General features: G+C 47.7%; 1 protein-coding gene across 3 annotated transcripts in view; it reads right to left on the reverse strand.

Moving 5' to 3' along the window:
- PAX7 (paired box 7) overlaps positions 1 to 16,935 on the reverse strand; it is an 86,345-nt gene that overhangs the window by 16,139 nt on the left and 53,271 nt on the right. For all 3 annotated transcript variants that reach the window (XM_042831752.1, XM_042831750.1, XM_042831751.1), the window contains exons 6-7: positions 15,648 to 15,813; positions 14,838 to 15,037 (exon numbers count right to left, since the gene is read on the reverse strand). In XM_042831752.1, coding sequence (XP_042687686.1) covers positions 14,838 to 15,037; positions 15,648 to 15,813 — 366 coding nt within the window. The remainder of the gene's footprint in view (positions 1 to 14,837; positions 15,038 to 15,647; positions 15,814 to 16,935) is intronic.

A 16,935-nucleotide genomic window follows, 5' to 3' on the forward strand; every position in this document is an offset into this window, starting at 1 on the left:
AGGGAAGGGAAGGGAAGGGAAGGGAAGGGAAGGGGTAGGTGGTCCAAACCCACCTTCTGAAATGGGTTGTGATTTCCATGCCAATCGCGGCTCTGGTTCAAAAAATATTTGTTCTGCATTTGCTTTCTCTCTCTGCTCCCCTCTACGTACTCTTCTTCAAACTCTCCCCCTAATAAACGGTTGAGCACCTTTCTCTGTGTTTTAAATGCAGCGTCGAAAGCAAAGGTTAATGCTGGAGATTGCATTCCAATTGAAAACGCGGCAACCGGTAAATTTGGTTTGTTTAGAGTGGAAATGCTTGAACTGCTGTGGATGGGTGGCGGGTGGGAGATGTGCCCCAGCTCCTCGCTGGGCAAAATTAAATTTCAAAGTTTAATGAGTTGCGAAGGGCGCTGGATTAAAAAGCCTGGGCCCAAAACTGAAGCAGTGCGATGAAGGGAGAGAGAGAGAGAGAGAGAGAGAAAAAAATCCCACCAAACCCGAAACGTCAGGGAACAGAGCAAGTGAAAAATGTCAGGGCAAATTGCTCTTGACAGTGTTAATATCTGCACCTCATAGCAATAATTACATGTAAATAAATAGTGAAATAGCTCTCAGCTGGAGTCTGGGCTCCGAGTGCAGATGCCACTAACAGCCAGCTGGGGACCTTTCGCTCTTCTACTGTCATTTTCCCCCCCTTTCTTTCCTTCCTCCCTCCCTCCCCTCATTTAATCTCTGCCAGAGCTGCGAGTGCAGTACTGAAGCCCTGCAGCCCCTTTCTCTGGGGCTCGTATCTCCCTCCCCACCAGGGGCTGCTTTTAGCCCCTTGCAAAGGGAGAACAAACTTCAGTTTGGTCATCTTGTGAGTAAAGCTGAGAGGTGAGAATGGCTTGGCTGGCTGTCGTCCCACCGCTGCGGGCTCCTAAAACATCAGGAGGGATGGTGCTGTCTGTTTCAAGCAGTAGAACCACCAAGGTTCTCAAAAGGACATGGGAGAACATAAGGCTCAGCATCAGGGTGCTGAAAGATGCTTCATTTGCAGAGAAGAGCCTGAGCTGATGCCTCTGACCCTTATACAAATAAAGACCCAATTGCACAAACCCACATTGTTTTGCATTTCTATAGACCCACGTCACTCTGTCCTTTTACAGACCCACGTCATTCTGCACTTCTACACCAATCCCTCCTAGGGCATGGCTCAGCATAGCACATCGTGTGAGACTAAGACATGAGCAAGGGAAAAACAGCGTTGCATCATTAGCATTAAAGCCCACCGAGGAGTGCTGGGCAGACAGACTGCCTTTTGGTTTGTCTGTCCTGGTGCTTCGATGATATAGCCAAAGGGATGTGGGTGTTTGAGTGGGGGAGACTCCATAAAGTAAATGTACAATTGCATAAGAAATCATGGAGTTATTAAGGTTGGGAAAGACCTCTAAGATCATCCAGACCAACTGTCCACCTACCACCAACACTGCCCATTAAACCATGTCCAAAAATTGATAGATACACAATTACTACAGGCTAAAGTACTTCTGCAGAGAAGGCCTTTGGGGTGAGACCAAAGGGCCCTGACTACACCCTAAGTCAGGGCAATGAGGTTCTTACCTTACATATCTACATTTAAGCAGAACAAAACCCTCGTGCCTCTGTTCTTGGTCGCAGAGATAACAACCATCCCTGTGGTACAGGGAGAAGAGACGCTTCCCAGGATGATGAGATGCTCAGATATTGTGATGAAAGTCTCAGATAAAGCTAAGCTCATTATTTTAGCCCTGTTCTCTTCCACTTGGTCCATTTATCTCTTCGCGCCCTCAGTTTAGCTCCCAGTCCTACAAATCAGGATTAATTATAAGCCATAAAGCTCTGCTAACCAACAAGCAAGCCCATGCTGCTTTACCCCTCATTGCTGGGGAAACAGAAATAACTTGTGGCTGGAGACAAACAAACCTGTAAGGTTGCTCACAAGGGCAGGAATGGTTTAACCCAACTGAGGATGTAGAGAGAAAACCCAGGGATCTCTGCTCCTGTTGCCTGGTGGTTTGGGAGATGCCCCAAATGCACGCCCATTGACACCTCTCCCATCTAAACAGCATCACTCCAAAGCTGAGCTGCCAGACCAAAGGAAATCAATACAAATAACCTGCCATGATAGGATGGAGACGTTCCTACCGAACCACTGCCTTGCATAAGGAAGAAAAGCTTTGAGGCCTTTCCTTTCGGCTAATGAAATTCACAACAACACCCCACACTGCACTGAGCAACAAACACAGCTCCATTATTTGGAAAACAAATATGTTCTTTAGAGCTTCCTGGTTGTCAAACACCTTTTTGTTTAGCTCAACAACTAATCCACTTATCGGAGGATAAAGCTGCCAGTGAATCAACAGTATGATAAAAGCATGCACAAAATTAGCAAAAATTTGCCTATGGCTCCTGCACGTTTAACAAACACCAGCTAAGAGAAAAATGATTCCTATTTTTTTTTAATAACTGAGATCCCCAGGAGAGATTCTGTCAGATAGCAGCTTTTATTTTGCTTGCAGTTTTTTTCCCCCCTCTCTCTCTTCATATATAACCCAAGCACTGAGGCTGGGAGATGCTGGGAGCTGATATCAGATCCACGGTGAAATTGGCAGTATTTGAATAAGCAAGTGATGCAGCAAGGAAAAAAATTAGTAAGGTTATATGTATATATATCATAGAATCATAGAATTGCTCAGGTTGGAAAAGACCTTCAAGATCATCAAGTTCAACCTCAACCTAGCCATACTACCCTAACAACCCACCTGTAAATCATGTCCTCGAGCAGTATATGCATATAATACATATAAATATATAAAATAAAAATGTAGTTCTCAGGCACTGACTGCTTCCCTAAGACCTCAGCTTTGCTGGATGTCTTCCTCCCCATTGGGTTGTAACACTCATAGGATGCTGGATTTGTCCTTCCCTGCTCTTCAGCATGCACTGCACACACAGATGTTGTCTTGTGAGAATTCCAGCATTTCTGGACACATTTATAAACCAATGTAAGTGAAAGGGAATGAGAGAAAGAGGGGGTGAGAACTCCTTAAGGCTGGGCTATTCCAGTGAAATGGAATGACAGGTGCCAATGGGACCAGTGCATCTCTCCATAGTTCACAGCATCAACAAAGAGTCATTCAGCTTTTCCGAGGTCTGACTGATCTTCTGATGATTCCTGTCTCTCTATCATACAGAGAATGTAAAACGACCTTGCCCCAAAGGAAGTGGGTTAGATAAGGGGAAAGAACTTGGGCAGTATTCTCCTGTTGCTACCTTTGAATGACAACAGCCTGAAGAGGAGAATAATAGAATGGTTTGGGTTGAAAAGGACCCTTAAAGGCCATCTGTTCCAACCCCCTGTAGTGAGCAGGGACACCTACAGCTCCATCAGGGCACAGAGCCCCATCCAGCCTGACCTTGGGTGCCTCCGAGAATGGGGTTTCTATCATCTCTCTGGGCAACTTATGCCAATGTCTCACCACACTTACTACAAAAACTTCTTCCTTATCCAGTCTAGATCTCCCCTCTTTTAGTTAATCATTTCCCCTTTTCCTATCGCAACAGACTCTACTGTCCCTCCCTTGGTGAGTTGGACTAGATGACCTTTAAGGGTCCCTCCCAATTCAAAAGATTCTATGATTCATTCAAATATTCTCCTCTTTCCCCCCCACCAACTTTACCTAGGCTTGAACAGGACCACAGCACATGACCATGGGATCATTTAGGGGAGCTGGGAATTAATCAAGAGGCACCCACCTGTCAGGCTGGTATCTGGAACTAACTGGAAACACTTGCTAGTACTTGACCTCTCGCCCTCCAGACAAGCCTGTGGCTCTTGAGTGGTTTGAGAAACCCTCTTGCAGCTCTGAGACCCCAGGTGAAATAAAGCAAGGGGAGAGAGGCAGGAGCTGGGTAATGAGCCACGGGGGAAGCAGAAAGAGCTGATGGGGGAACCAGTAACCTTCTGGCACTGGTGGGAGAATTCAGATGAAGAGCTGGGGCAAAGACCTGGATGCAATGAGAAAAAAAAAATCAGAGCACACCATGGTTTGGCCAAGGCAAGAGAAAGAGCCTCCTGAGGCTCCGTGCTGTGCCGGACGGGTAGTAAGAGATGCTGGAAATATTTGGGGTGACATATCCCCATACCTTTCTATGTGTCTCCTGGAGGGCTTATATATATATTACATCATACATACACATTGGTGCAGACTGTTCAGCACACTATGGTGCTCCATCTGACTTTCTTGTGCTTACTGGAGGCCAAAATGCCGTGCCGATGAAACCCAAGGCAAAGCTCCACCTGCTCAACAGCAGAAGAGAGCCCTGCATGCCTGCCAAAGGATCTTCAAATATCGTATCTTAATTGTTTAAAGAGAATCTTGCTCTTTGACATGCACAGCCAGATTATAAACTGATGCAGAATGGCTCAGTCACTCCAAGCTCGGAGCCAGATGATGCGAACACAACGATGTCACTTCTAGTTTGATCTTCAGCTTTAGGACTTTGAGCTTCAGCTTTAGGACTTCTGAGTTATCTCCATGAGAAGGGAAAGGACAAATACTCCAGGAAAACCAGCTTTCACCAACTGCCCCAATACCAGAGAAAGAAAGAGCACAGAACAAGATCTGAGCCAATGCATAAAGCAGTGGGACATCTTTCTTACACAATGGGACATCTTACATTCTAGGACAGAATCCAGGAAGATGTCCCCTGGATCTTCACAGAACAGAAAGAGTTTATACTTAGAAGTCAGCTGGAGGCAACGCAGACCCCAAAATGTCTGTGTGAGAGACAACACTCGCAGATGGGCATGGCTGCATGGCCAGGGCAGGGCATGGGAACGCAATGAGCAGCACGTGCAGCCCAGGACCTCATCAGAGCTGTCAGACAGAGCTGCTGAATCCTACGTTGGCTTTTAGGGTCTGGGAGACCCCATGTGGCTCCTAATTCGGGGCTGGATTTGTGCTCAGCTGCGCACTCTAATCGTTAATTAAAGGTTTGCCATCATCCTCCAGCAGCTGTCAGCGTCCTACAGGTCGATCCCCAAGCAACACTCTGCAGAGCCAGAGCTGTCGATTGGAAAGTTCATTGTATGGGCAGTGTCCAGCCCCTCCCTGTCCTCAATACACCCGGGTATTTATTTCCTATTTATTCCCCTTATTTCCAATGCTCTGCGTTACCTCTTTCCCCTTCTCGCATTCCAGCCCCCATATATTTCTTGCTTTCTCCTCTTGTTCGTTCTTTAGTTTTTCTTTTCTTCTGTATTTTTTTCTTTCATTCATTCTTTCTTTTTTTCTTTTTTCCTTTTTTGGAACGAAAAAAAAAAATATGTTATTTTGTGCCTCCTGAGCTTTGCTGGCTGGGCTCGGCTTCTGTATCAGCTGGAGGAGCTTATGAGCCTCGTCTCCTCGGATTTAGACTGAAATTTTGATTTTCTGCCGCGCTCAGATAATGTGGAAATCCTGTTCCCCGATATTTACTGTTTATCAGCGCAGCGCAGCGCAGTTCTGGGGGGAAGGGAAACTCCCCCTCCGTGTCCCCCCTCGTCCACGCCACCCCCCATCCTGCATGCTAATGGGGTCTCACTTTGGAGCAAACCTACAACAAAAGCCTAATTACAGTGAGTGGAGGGGAAGAGGGATCCATCATTGGATCCTACTGGAGCGTGGGGTCGGTCCCTCATCCTATTGGTGACCACCAAACCTTCTCCTTGGAGCTGTTGCCACCTCAGGAAGACCTCAATCTGTATGAAGTTGAGGATGGGAAAGCGAACAGCTGTTTCTCCAAGCTCCACATCTGGATCCAGCATTCCCTCAGCATCTGCCTTTCTCCAAGGAGCTCCACGTCCCTTTTGCATCCATCCCACCCGCATCCCTTCCGTGGAGATTAATGTCACTGAGCCCTTGCAAACGCATTCCTACAGGGAACCGGGAGGGAAAGCAGGGGGCACTTTCCTGCCCGACAGGAACCAGGCAAGAAAAATAAAGCAGTAATACGAAAATCTGGGGCTCAGCAGCAGGGGAACATCTCTAAGTGGCCGGCGGGGCGTAATGCCTCACTATTAATGAGGCCTGCCACCGATCCCTAAAAGGATTGCTTATTGTCAGATAGTGTACGGGGCTTTCTCTCTGCCCCCCAGCCCCTCGTGGGGAAGGCAGGCATTTCCCTCTGGTTGGGATTGAGCTGAATGATGTCCTGGTCACCTACAAACGTGCTGGGCTTTCTCTGAAACCATAATTAGCAGCATCAGCGGGGTAAGGCAGCAGGGTAACACGGCATGGAGGAGGAAATGGGAAAAAAAGAGGGTTTAAAAAAAAAAAAAGGAAGAAATAGAAGGGTAAAGGAATGGAAAGGGAGACGGGAAATGTGATAAAGCTCAGCCAGGCGCTCCCTGCTCGCGCTGTTCTCCGTGCAGCTCTTCTGGTTTAAAGTGACTCCGCTTCTTATGGAAGCGGAGAGGCGGTATTAAAAAAAAAAAAAAAAAGGAAAAAAAAAAAAAAAAAAAAACCAAGACACAGAGAGCTTCCTTATCTCATGGAGACAGTTGTCAGGAATCACTTTGACTGAGTCGTTTTGTCTCCATGCTTTTTTTCGCTGTCAAGCAGGCCTCAGGACATGGATCAAAGGAGAGGCGCCGAGCGCTCGCTGCAACTTCTGATCCCTTCTCGGTACAGACGCGGAGTGGCAGACAGCTCTCCTCCACATCAAATGGCAGGAGAGGAGCGGGAGGAAGAAGGGAGAGGGGGAAGAGAAGCTGGGAGAGAGGCAGAGAGGAGGCAGCGAGGGGCTCTGTGCCATTCTGGAGCTCAAGGACGTACAGACAGACGGACAGACAAACAGCAGCCTTTGCTTTCCCCATTCCCCACTGGGAGCGTTCCCCTCCCAGCATCCTTCCCAAAAAGTTCTCCTATTCTCCCAACAAGCAGCTCCCCATGGTTCTCCTGCATTGCTCACGATCCCCTTTCAGGTACTTATTTCCTGAAATAAGATCCCCCTCATCTCCAAACTGGATAGGCTTAAGGGCTGACTCCAGCTTACCGCAGCGAGCTAAGACCCTCCACACCTTTGATCAATTCCCCGCTCGCCCACCCCGGACCCTGCTAGGATTTCTGATCTCCAGCCCCCGCTGTAAGTAGATCTGTCTAGGGGGAGAGGGGGGGGGCAGGCAGCAGCATCTTGCAGCACCCAAGCTTCTCCCTTTTGCCTTTGCAAGGAGCAGACCACCGGGTGCCATGCACCCTATAACCCTGTAGCACCCCATAGGGTATCCCCCAGCCTCTATGCCTCCCACACACTATAGAAGCACAACCCTATAACCCCATCCTGCTCAAGCACAGCCACACACTGCTCCCTCTCCATGCACGGCGCATCAGGAACCAGCAAACTGATGCAATGTCCAAATTCTCATCTCACACTAAAGACTGGCGCAGCATTCCTTTAGTGCACATCTCCCCCACGAGCCCCTCCTGAAGCTTTGGGGTGTAACGTGCACGGCTCATCTCAGTGGCCCCAAAGGATGCCCTGGGGATGGGGATGCAGCCCCAGGGTCCCCTCTGCCCTCCCAGCCCCTGGATGTCCCATTTGCAACCTGCACCTATGTGCTGTCAGCAGTCCCAGCAGCTAATAGCTTTTGGGATGGGAGCAAGCGTGGGTTTCCCTTTCAAAGCACACCCATTAGGGCCAGGAAAGTTGGAGGTCATGGACCCACAACCTGTTCCACCTCCTCATAGCTCTACAGCTCTCCCACACCCTCTGAATTCAATATACTTTCCACGATCTCTCTTCATGGAAAAAAAGAAGGTGCACGTTGGGCTTCATGCCTGACCCACTGCTGTAGGTTTTTCCTATCACAGACAGCTTTTCACAGCTAGGGCACAGCTGGAGCACAGCTGTTCCCCCATGGCCAGGCTCTAACAGGCACACACAATGCACGGGCACACACACTGGTGTGCACACACGGATATCGATGCCCTCGTGCAGGCAGGCGTGCAAGGCTGTAAGTCCTGCCTCTGAGTCCTTTTGTTGCATTCCTCCCTTTTAAGCCTCCCCTCTATTTTGCATCCCACATCCCAGCGCTGCCCTTCCCCGCTGTTTCCCCTTGGTTCCATTGGCAGCAGCTCTTGCTTCTGAATGCCAGAGGTCACTCTGACCTGCCTGTTGCCAGGCTGGATGCTGTATTAATTGCTCATCTCTCCTTTTCTCTATCTATCCCTGCCTGCCTTGTCCCCAGTCCCTTTTTTTTATGAAAAGTGGAGATAATCCTGCATTTTTATTCTCCTGGTCTGTGGCACCATCACACCTCCCTGTGTTTATTCCTCCTCTTGTTGGTCTCACTGTTTTTTTTTCCTTTATATTCTTCCCCTGTTTTCTCCTTATTCCCCTTTCTCCCCATTTTGTCTATCTCTGATACATCACACAGTCCGATCCTGGACCTCCTGAACTTACTGAGGCTCCTCTTAAAATCCCAAGGCTCAGGAAGCAACGGTTTGCTCCGAAATCAGCCTTTCTCACCTATAAAGATCTCAGCAATACACACAGAGCACAACCAATGGGGTGGAAATGGAGCCGTTCAGAACAAACACAATCAGTGCTACCCAGAGCTCTAGAGTTGGGGTTGAAGTAACGGGGTGCTGCTTTGTTCCTAATGAGTTTTCAGTGGGATAAAGAAATAAGGAAACCCACAAAGCCTCATCTCACACCCTGAACAGGGGCTAAGAGCACGCATTCTTGCAAGCACAGTGAGGGACTGTGGTTAGTTCAGCCCGAGTTATGAGCCCAACAGATGTAAAAAGTGAGGGAAGATGGTTTTGCTGCACAGGGAAGATGGGTGGAAAGCATTTTGGATCCTGCTCCTGTGCTTGCAGGAACAACATCGATAGGAATCAGGCAAAAAAAAAAAAAGCATCTCTGTTTTCACATGAGAAAAATGTTCCATTCTTCCCTTTTGCTGCTGCTTGGAGCAGAGGCGTCTAATTGACAAGAGCAGATGGGCTCTGCTTGGTTAAATAGGGGGGGGGAATAAATAAAAAAATGAAACTTTAGTGGAGAAAGCACCAGATTCCCTGGGACTCATACATTAAATGCTGTGAGAGATGGAGCTGCATTTGACACCATGTAAGGGAAAGTGCCAACGTGGTCTCAAGAGAGCCAGACTCTCCGTGGAGGAAAAGGACATGGGTTTGAGCATGTTCTCCTCCTAAAATCCTGTGTATGGTCTGCTTTAAGGAGGAAAGCCAGTCTGTGGGGAAGAAATAGGGTGTAAGGAGTGGTTGGGACCCGAAAGAGAGATGGTGGTCACCTTTGGAAAGGGAAGAAGTTCGTTTTAGGGATTTAGAGCCCTCTAGAGATATGGGGAACAGGGCAAAACGTGGGGGGAAAACGGGATGGAAAAGGAGGGGTAAGAGAGAGGGAAAGGAGAATGGAAAAGGAATGGAATGAAAACACGGGATGGAGAAAGGGGATGGGAAAGGATGGTGGAGGAAACCAGGAGGAAAGGAAAAAGCCCTCGTGTGGGGTGGCACCCAAGAGCGACAGAGGTTAAAGAATATGAGAAGAACATGTTCCTACACCAAGATAAGCCGGGGAAATGAATCCTTATCCGTCCAAAACCAACCCTTTAAAATTCGAGCTAGAGAAGGGTCTCCTTTCAGGGAAACGGGGAATCCTTAATGCTTCCTCCCTCAGCAACTGTAATGCCAGGATGTTCCCAATCTGCTTTGAGGGATGGAAAGATTAAGAATAATAAAAAAATTGCAATAAAATATGTGTGAACGAGGGGGTAATTGTGGACAAATGCAGCATTCAAATTCATTTTTCAGCTCTTTTACACACCATTTCAATCTTATTTTCTGCTTGTTAATGAGATCTTGTTGGTTGGGGTGGGCACGGCTGCCCAGTATCGCTTGGGTAATTGCACATAATTTTCTCTCTACTAGTGATTTGCATCAGATTTTTTTTTTTCCTAATTCTTTGCTATTTAAACCCCCTCCTCCCTTTCCCCCTCTCTCCCCCCCGCCCCAAATCTCACCCTCTCCTCCCCCTCTTTCTTCCCCTCCCCTTCTCCTGGCCCAGCAAGACTCATTTTGAATGCTTATTATAAGGCACAGTGTCTCCAACAAAAAAAAAAATAGAAAAGAAAAGAAAGGAAAAAAAAAAAAAAAAAAAAGAAAAAAAAAAAAATTGGAAAGTGAAAAAAAAAAAGAAGAAGAAGAAGCAGACAGAAAGGATCCATGTCACTGCAGGAAGGAGGCAGACACTGCAATGCCTGCTTCTCTCTCGCCAGCTAACATCGTGTCCTTCCCCATTGCCAGGTTCCCCCCCCCCCCCAAAAAAAAAAAAGGCTGGAGCTGGCTCTTCTCACATTCAGATCATCTCTAATCCCACCCCAGTGGGGCTGAGGAAAACATTACCCTGGGCAGTGGGAAGAGCTGGGATGGTGTCGGGAAATGCAACGCTTGGGTAGACTGAAGAGAACTTTGGGTTTAGAGTGAAAACGTGTGGTCAGAGCCCAGCTTTGTGGCTTCAAGGCTCCCTCCAGGAATGGTGATAAAGCTGAAGTTGTAAAACCCGATTCCAAGATTTGGTTGGAAACCTTTGGTTTCCAGCCACAGCCACACCGACTGCGCTGGCTCTATGGTTGTTACACTGGGAATGAACCTGCTTGTGGAGCACAAAAAGCCACTGAAAGCCCTCCGAAAATTAAAGCAACAAATATGAGATGATGAACAAGTTTCTCTTGGCTCTCAGCATTTCTGGAGCTGTCTTAATCGCTGGGCAATCCTGTGGGTTTGCTGAAAGATTCAGAGCTCTCAGAAATAACATGTGATGGAAGCATAGGGAGCGCCTGGCTCTTAACTCTGCCTTAACACATTCTCCAGATAGACAGCAGCCATTTGCAATAAACCAACCGTCTCTTGCTTTTGGACAATCCCTCACAAGACCCCAACATGCCACAGTGGATGGTGAGACACATTTGAAATACAGGCCCGGAGCGAAAGCCTTCTGGAAGCAGAGATTAGAGGAGGTGAAGCAGTAAACAGAAGCCTTCTGAAGACCAGAAGACATTCTAAGAGGCAGAAGAGATGTGCTAGAAGGAAAGTAGCTCAGAATACAATAAAACACGAGAATTATTTGCCATTTAAGAAGTACCCAGGGAATCTCCCATCATCACAAAGGCTCGACCTTTCATTTTCACTTTACACTGACTTGTAAGGTACTCATCAACTCAATTTCCTCCCACTTCCCACACCTCACAGAACCACAGAATCGTTAAGGTTGGAAAAGACCACTAAGATCATGTAGTCCAACCATCAGCTCATCACCACCATGCCTGCTAAACCACGTCCCTCAAAAACCATCCTGAAAGACCATCAGGGAATTGCTCAACTGGACTTAACTGGGCTCATACTGAGTTTACCATCACACTGGTGATGATAAACATTGTGATGAACCTCACACCAGCCACAGTGAGAGGTGATTCTCAGATAGCAAAGGTCTGAACTTCAGCAGAGATGGATGCAAAATGTGATGCAGCACATGGCTAAGGATGTCCTGGTACCTGGCATTGCAGTAATTCAGTTTGTTAGGTGATCCCAGACAAATGGGAAATCATCTGTGAGATGAAAATGAGTTGAAAAGTATTTAAGAGGGATTTATGAAATACCCTGAGGAGATGGGGACCTCACTGTGATGTTCTCCACTGTCCAGAGCAGCTTTCTGACAATCTGTGACTGCTGCAGCCCCTGGCAGTTGTGGGGGGACACATCTGGCTGCAGCTGGCCTGCTTTGATGATTGCTTTTTGAAACACTCAGAGCAAGATCTTTCCTACAAAGGCTGTCCCAGCACAAAGCTATCCCAAATAACTGCTCAGGTTACGCTGAGGACTTCCAGGAAGGTCTGGGACAGAGAATGGCATGTGGGATCATTCTAAGTAGTGGTTTAATTGTGTGGGACTCTTTGCACAACCGAGGCAGTGTTCTCACATCATAGAATCACTCAGGTTGGAAGAGACCACTGTAATCTAATCCAGCTGAGCAACCCATCGCCACCATGCCCACTCATAGAATCATTAAGGCTGGAAGAGACCTCTAGTCCAACCATCAACTCATCACCACCGTGATGAATTAAACCATGTCCCTCAAACATCACCGTAGGATGAGGGAGCTGAAGACCAAACTACTCAGGTCTGGAGCGGAGGCACAGTGACTTCTAAACTGGGTGAAGTGGACGTCCCTGCTGGGAAGCGTCGTACAGATCCAGGAGCAGAGCAGGGACAAGGCACAAAGCTGTGGGCTGGAAAACAAGCAAGAAACGTGGCCATTTCCCACGTGAAGTCTGGGTAAAACTCAGCAATGTCTGCCCTTTGTGTCAGGAGGGGAGGACCGAGCGTGGGGGGACCAAGCCTGCAGAGGCCAAACGTAATCCCCTTTTCTCTGTTGTGGGAATGGAAATGCCATGCTTCTCCTCTTGAATTTCAGCTGCCAGCATCAGGCCCGTCTGGTGGATTCTGGCTGGGACACCCAATCCCAGGGTAACTGGATAGCATGCTGAGCAAATGTTGGGAGCTCCGAGCTGGCAGCCCCCACCGCCTTGTCTAAACTGCAAAGAAATCTCCCTCCTGCTGCTGCTGAGGGATGAAACCAGAGAACTGTCTGTTTGCAGCTCAGACAAACTGCCATCATTTTAAGTTTGCTGGTTGTTTTTTTGTTGGTTTTTTTTTTCCTACTTCTTGAATTCCGTCCTTCCCTGCAGTTGGTATTTAGCCCTGGAGATGTCACAGGGAGCAGCACAGGAGGATGGGAGCGTTGAGGTTTTACCTGTAATTCAGATGAATGGCTGAACTGTGCTCATGTGAGTTGTGCAAAGCATTCTCTATCCTCTACTTACACACCTCGCCGTGTAAAAGAGGACATTTCTAACAGCTCTTGTTCAAGAGGGTAAGAGCATTTCTCACATCCCTCCACTGGGAACAGCAGAGAGCTTAGGAAAGCAGTGAGTTGGCAAGATCAGTAAACAGAAAGCAGTCGTAAAATAACCTGGGTTAGCCTCACCAAGCACAAAAGAAATAGAAGAATTTATATGCTGATATCTTGGCCCTCACATGATTAGAAGCATTAGGAAAACGGGAATCTCCCCTTCTTGGGGGTGCAAAGCTCTCTTTTCTTCAGGACTGCAAGATAATGTATCCTCTCTTTCCCATACAAAGGGCTTATTGGCTCAGGCCTCTATCTTCCCCTACCCTGAGCCTGGGGGCAGGGTAATTTGGGATAGGGATAAGCACAGAAAAAGCATTGGTATGGTCATTTCCATGAGCCTCTGATTGAGTGAGCGGGACCATAAGTAGATGATGAAGGTACAGAAATGGAAATTGCACGATGGACTTGTACACGTCTGGTGCCTGTGCAGCTTATCACGTGCATCTCACCCCCAACTTATTCTTTGGTGCTAAATTGCACTTGTGAGAATAGGAATTAATCATGTGCCCTGGACTAGCTAACCTGCCTTTGAATCCCATACTGTATGCTCATCTCCCAAGCCTGGTGCTATTAGAAACCCCTTGTCAGAATGATGTCTCCTTATTTCCCCCACAAAACCACACTGTTTGTGGCAATATTCAGCCCCACACCAGTCACACGTTTTCTATCTTATGACCATCCCAAGATAGAAGTGGGATTTTTATACTGTTTCAGAGGAGCTGCAAGATTTCCCTCTTTCCACTGACACTCTATGTTTGTTTTCACACTTGAGAAATCACAAGTTACTGGACCTTAAAATCTATCTACCTCTGTGATGTCCCCGTTTATTGGATCCCTCTCTAAACAGTTGTAGCCTTTTCATTTCAGATGCCTACCTAATTTCTCCCAGTAGTTTCAGATTATTTTGTGCTTCCTGTCCTAAATAGTGTTACTGGCCATTCCGAAATCACAGGCGCTTCATGAGTCTCCATATCTCACAACTGACTGAGAGCAAAAGTGGAAGACATTTGGCAGCCCTCAGGACAGCAGGTACTGCATAAATACGAGTCATTGCCGTTGATGCTCAGCGTATGGTATGTGCTTTACTGCACTTAAAAGGAAACGTGCATTTGGAAAACAGATTTGTGTCGAGTAAACCAAAGACCTCTGCCTACTGAGGTAACAAAAAGTTAGAGCTTTTACCCATAACAGTGATAGAGATGGATTTGGTAGGGGGTGCATTCCCAGCTGGTGCAAATCCTGGCATCTCCACTGACTTCTGCAGGGCTCACTGGCCAAGAACAGGAGCCACATCCTGTGACACGCACACAGCCCAAGCCCTTCTCTCTGCTCTCTCCAGAACTGCTGCTGATGGAGGAATTAAAGTCCACACTGCTGAGGCTTGTTTCTCTGCTACACACAGCATGCAATGCCATGCATGCAATTGGAAGAAATAGGACAGAGCCAGGTGATAACCTTTGGAAGGCAGCTGGGACAAGGCAGGGCTCTGCTTGGACCTTTGGCAGGGTAAGAAGTAAGCGAGTAACATAATTTCTGCCTTAGAAATCCTTCTGGAGCACTGAGAAGGCAAACACCAATGCTCTAGGTCCTGACGTCCGAAGTGCGATGTCCTGAATGTGGTAACTATCAGGATGCAAATGCTCTGGCAGTACAGTGCTGAGCTCAGGATCGGGATACTGCCGGTAAACAAATTAACTAATTGCTTTAACTAGGCCGCCTCCAAGAACTCGTGACAATAACAATAACTCCCTTGTTAACTATAATTCATTGTGATAGCCTGAAGCCTGCCCTGCTCTCAGAGGATCTGGACCAGCCAAATGCTCTCAGCCAAAGAAAGAGAATGGAAGCGGGTCACATACCTGTGGAGAGAGGCCATTGCTAACAGGATTCATGTGGTTGGCAGGAGCTGCAGCATTCATGAAGCTGTCTGAGTAGCTGGAAAAGCTGTGTCGGGCCCCATAGGCAGAGCTGGAGTCAGCTGCAGCGGCAGCAGCAAGCCCTCCCTGATGCATGGTGGATGGTGGCAAGGGCTGGGGTCTGTGCACGGTGCTGCCTCCATCTGCAAAGAGGTGATGATAAAATCACAGGATGGCTTGGGTTGGAAGGGACCCTAAATCCCATCTGGTTCCAACCCTTTGCTGTGGGCAGGGTTGCCACCTACTAGGCCAGGTTGCCCAGGGCCACATCCAGCTTGGCCCATGTTGTTTGCTTTGGACTGATGGAATCTTCACCTCAAAGCTGAGCGGAACAGATGTGAGACACACTGGTGTAGCAGAAAGGACCATGGGACAGTGAGCAGAGCAGATCCACCTGCTCTCCAGAGGAAAAAGCGAAGTTTCCATTGATGTGAGCCAAAAGCTGGTCTCCACAACAAAGGAAAACCACCTACCTGTTACAGAGGAATGTCACAAATCAGAAATGACTGATGGGATGTTGTAGGGCAAAGGAGAGAAGGAATGGTCAATGGGATGTTGTAAGGCAAAGGACAAAAGGAATGGTCAATGGGATGATGTAGTGCAAGCTAGAGAAGGAATAGCCAGCAGGGTGATGTAAAGCAAAGCAGAGAAGGAATGGTCAATGGGATGATGGAGGGCAAACCAAGGAAAGAATGGCCAACAGGGTGATGTAGGGCAAGAGGAGAGGAGCAGAGCGGGCAAATGAATGCTTACCTTGGGAAATGGTGGTGGTTGGGTAGGTGGAGTCTGGCAGCTGGTATGGGGGCAGAGTTGGCATTCCTGTGGGTGGGAAGCCCCCCGGCAGCAGATGGTTGAATGCTGCGAGTTGGTTTGCACCCGCCTGTTTGCGCCATCTCGCTCGTCGGTTGCTGAACCACACCTGGGACAGGGATAGAAAAGATGATGTGTGACTGGCCAAAAATAAACTTGAGTTGGATGATGTCTTGATAACGCATCCAATGGCAATCTGAGACACTGCACTGGCCAAAGATAGGTTCAAGTTTGCGGCCTGGCATTGACTTTCAGGGTATTTGTCCCCATTCCTTACTCTCCTTTCTCTCAAATTACAACAGTACCACTGCCCTGTCTCCTGGGTAAAGACACAGGCATTTAATATTGTGAAAGATATCATTAAGAGCACGGGAGGGTTCTATCAGCAGCAGTGTGAGAAGAAGAGGAATAATTCAGCTTGTGTATTCCGAGTCAGTCCATACCAAATAGATGCATTGCTACCACCTGGCCATTCTGCCTCGTTATCTGACAACTATGTGAATTATGCTGAAGGATTAAGTACCATAATAGCAACACGGCTGCACTGTTAGGAGGGATAAATAGACAGATTAGCATCATGGTTTCTATGTTAGACAAGCTAAATAGATACAACCAGACCGGAGGGAATACAAGGTTTTCTTAGCTCCTCTGTACTGCAGCAAATCACTGTTGTCTGTATGCTAAGACATGCTCTCCTTGCAAGAGGCATTGCAGTGTGCTCTAGCATTGTACTGCAGCCAATTTAAATCTCTATGCATTAAAACAGATGCAGTATTAATGCATGTTCGAAGCTGGGCTCGTGTTTCCTACAGTGCTAGTTTACCTGTAAGACAAGAGGGGAGATTTTTCTAAATTCATGTCTGCACTGATGTGTTTTATCATGGGCAATCTCCCTTCTGGAGAGTGGGAAGTGCTTCTCAGGCTGTCTCTTGGGTTTGGTTTACTTTATTTAATCAGAGAGGCTCTCAGGACCGATCCCTGTTTGGGGTTCAGAAGTATGCGGATAAGCTTTCAAGCCAGATGAGAATGCAGCTGCTGGACTTTGTGAGGCCTAAAGGGCTAGGAAACACGATTAAATTTCACAGCAACATGAAAAAAATGGAGCAAAAATCAAGAGTGTAAAGCATTCAGGGGAAAAAAATCCTCCATCAGGCTTCCAAGCTGCTCAACGTGAGGTCAGAAGCTGGGGTTACAAGGGGCTGAGGCACTGCCATCCAAACTGTCCCCACGT

The sequence above is a fragment of the Centrocercus urophasianus genome, unplaced genomic scaffold (assembly GCF_019232065.1).
Source record: "Centrocercus urophasianus isolate 14NV4802_14NV808 unplaced genomic scaffold, USGS_Curo_1.0 seq_36, whole genome shotgun sequence".
NCBI lineage: Eukaryota > Metazoa > Chordata > Aves > Galliformes > Phasianidae > Centrocercus > Centrocercus urophasianus.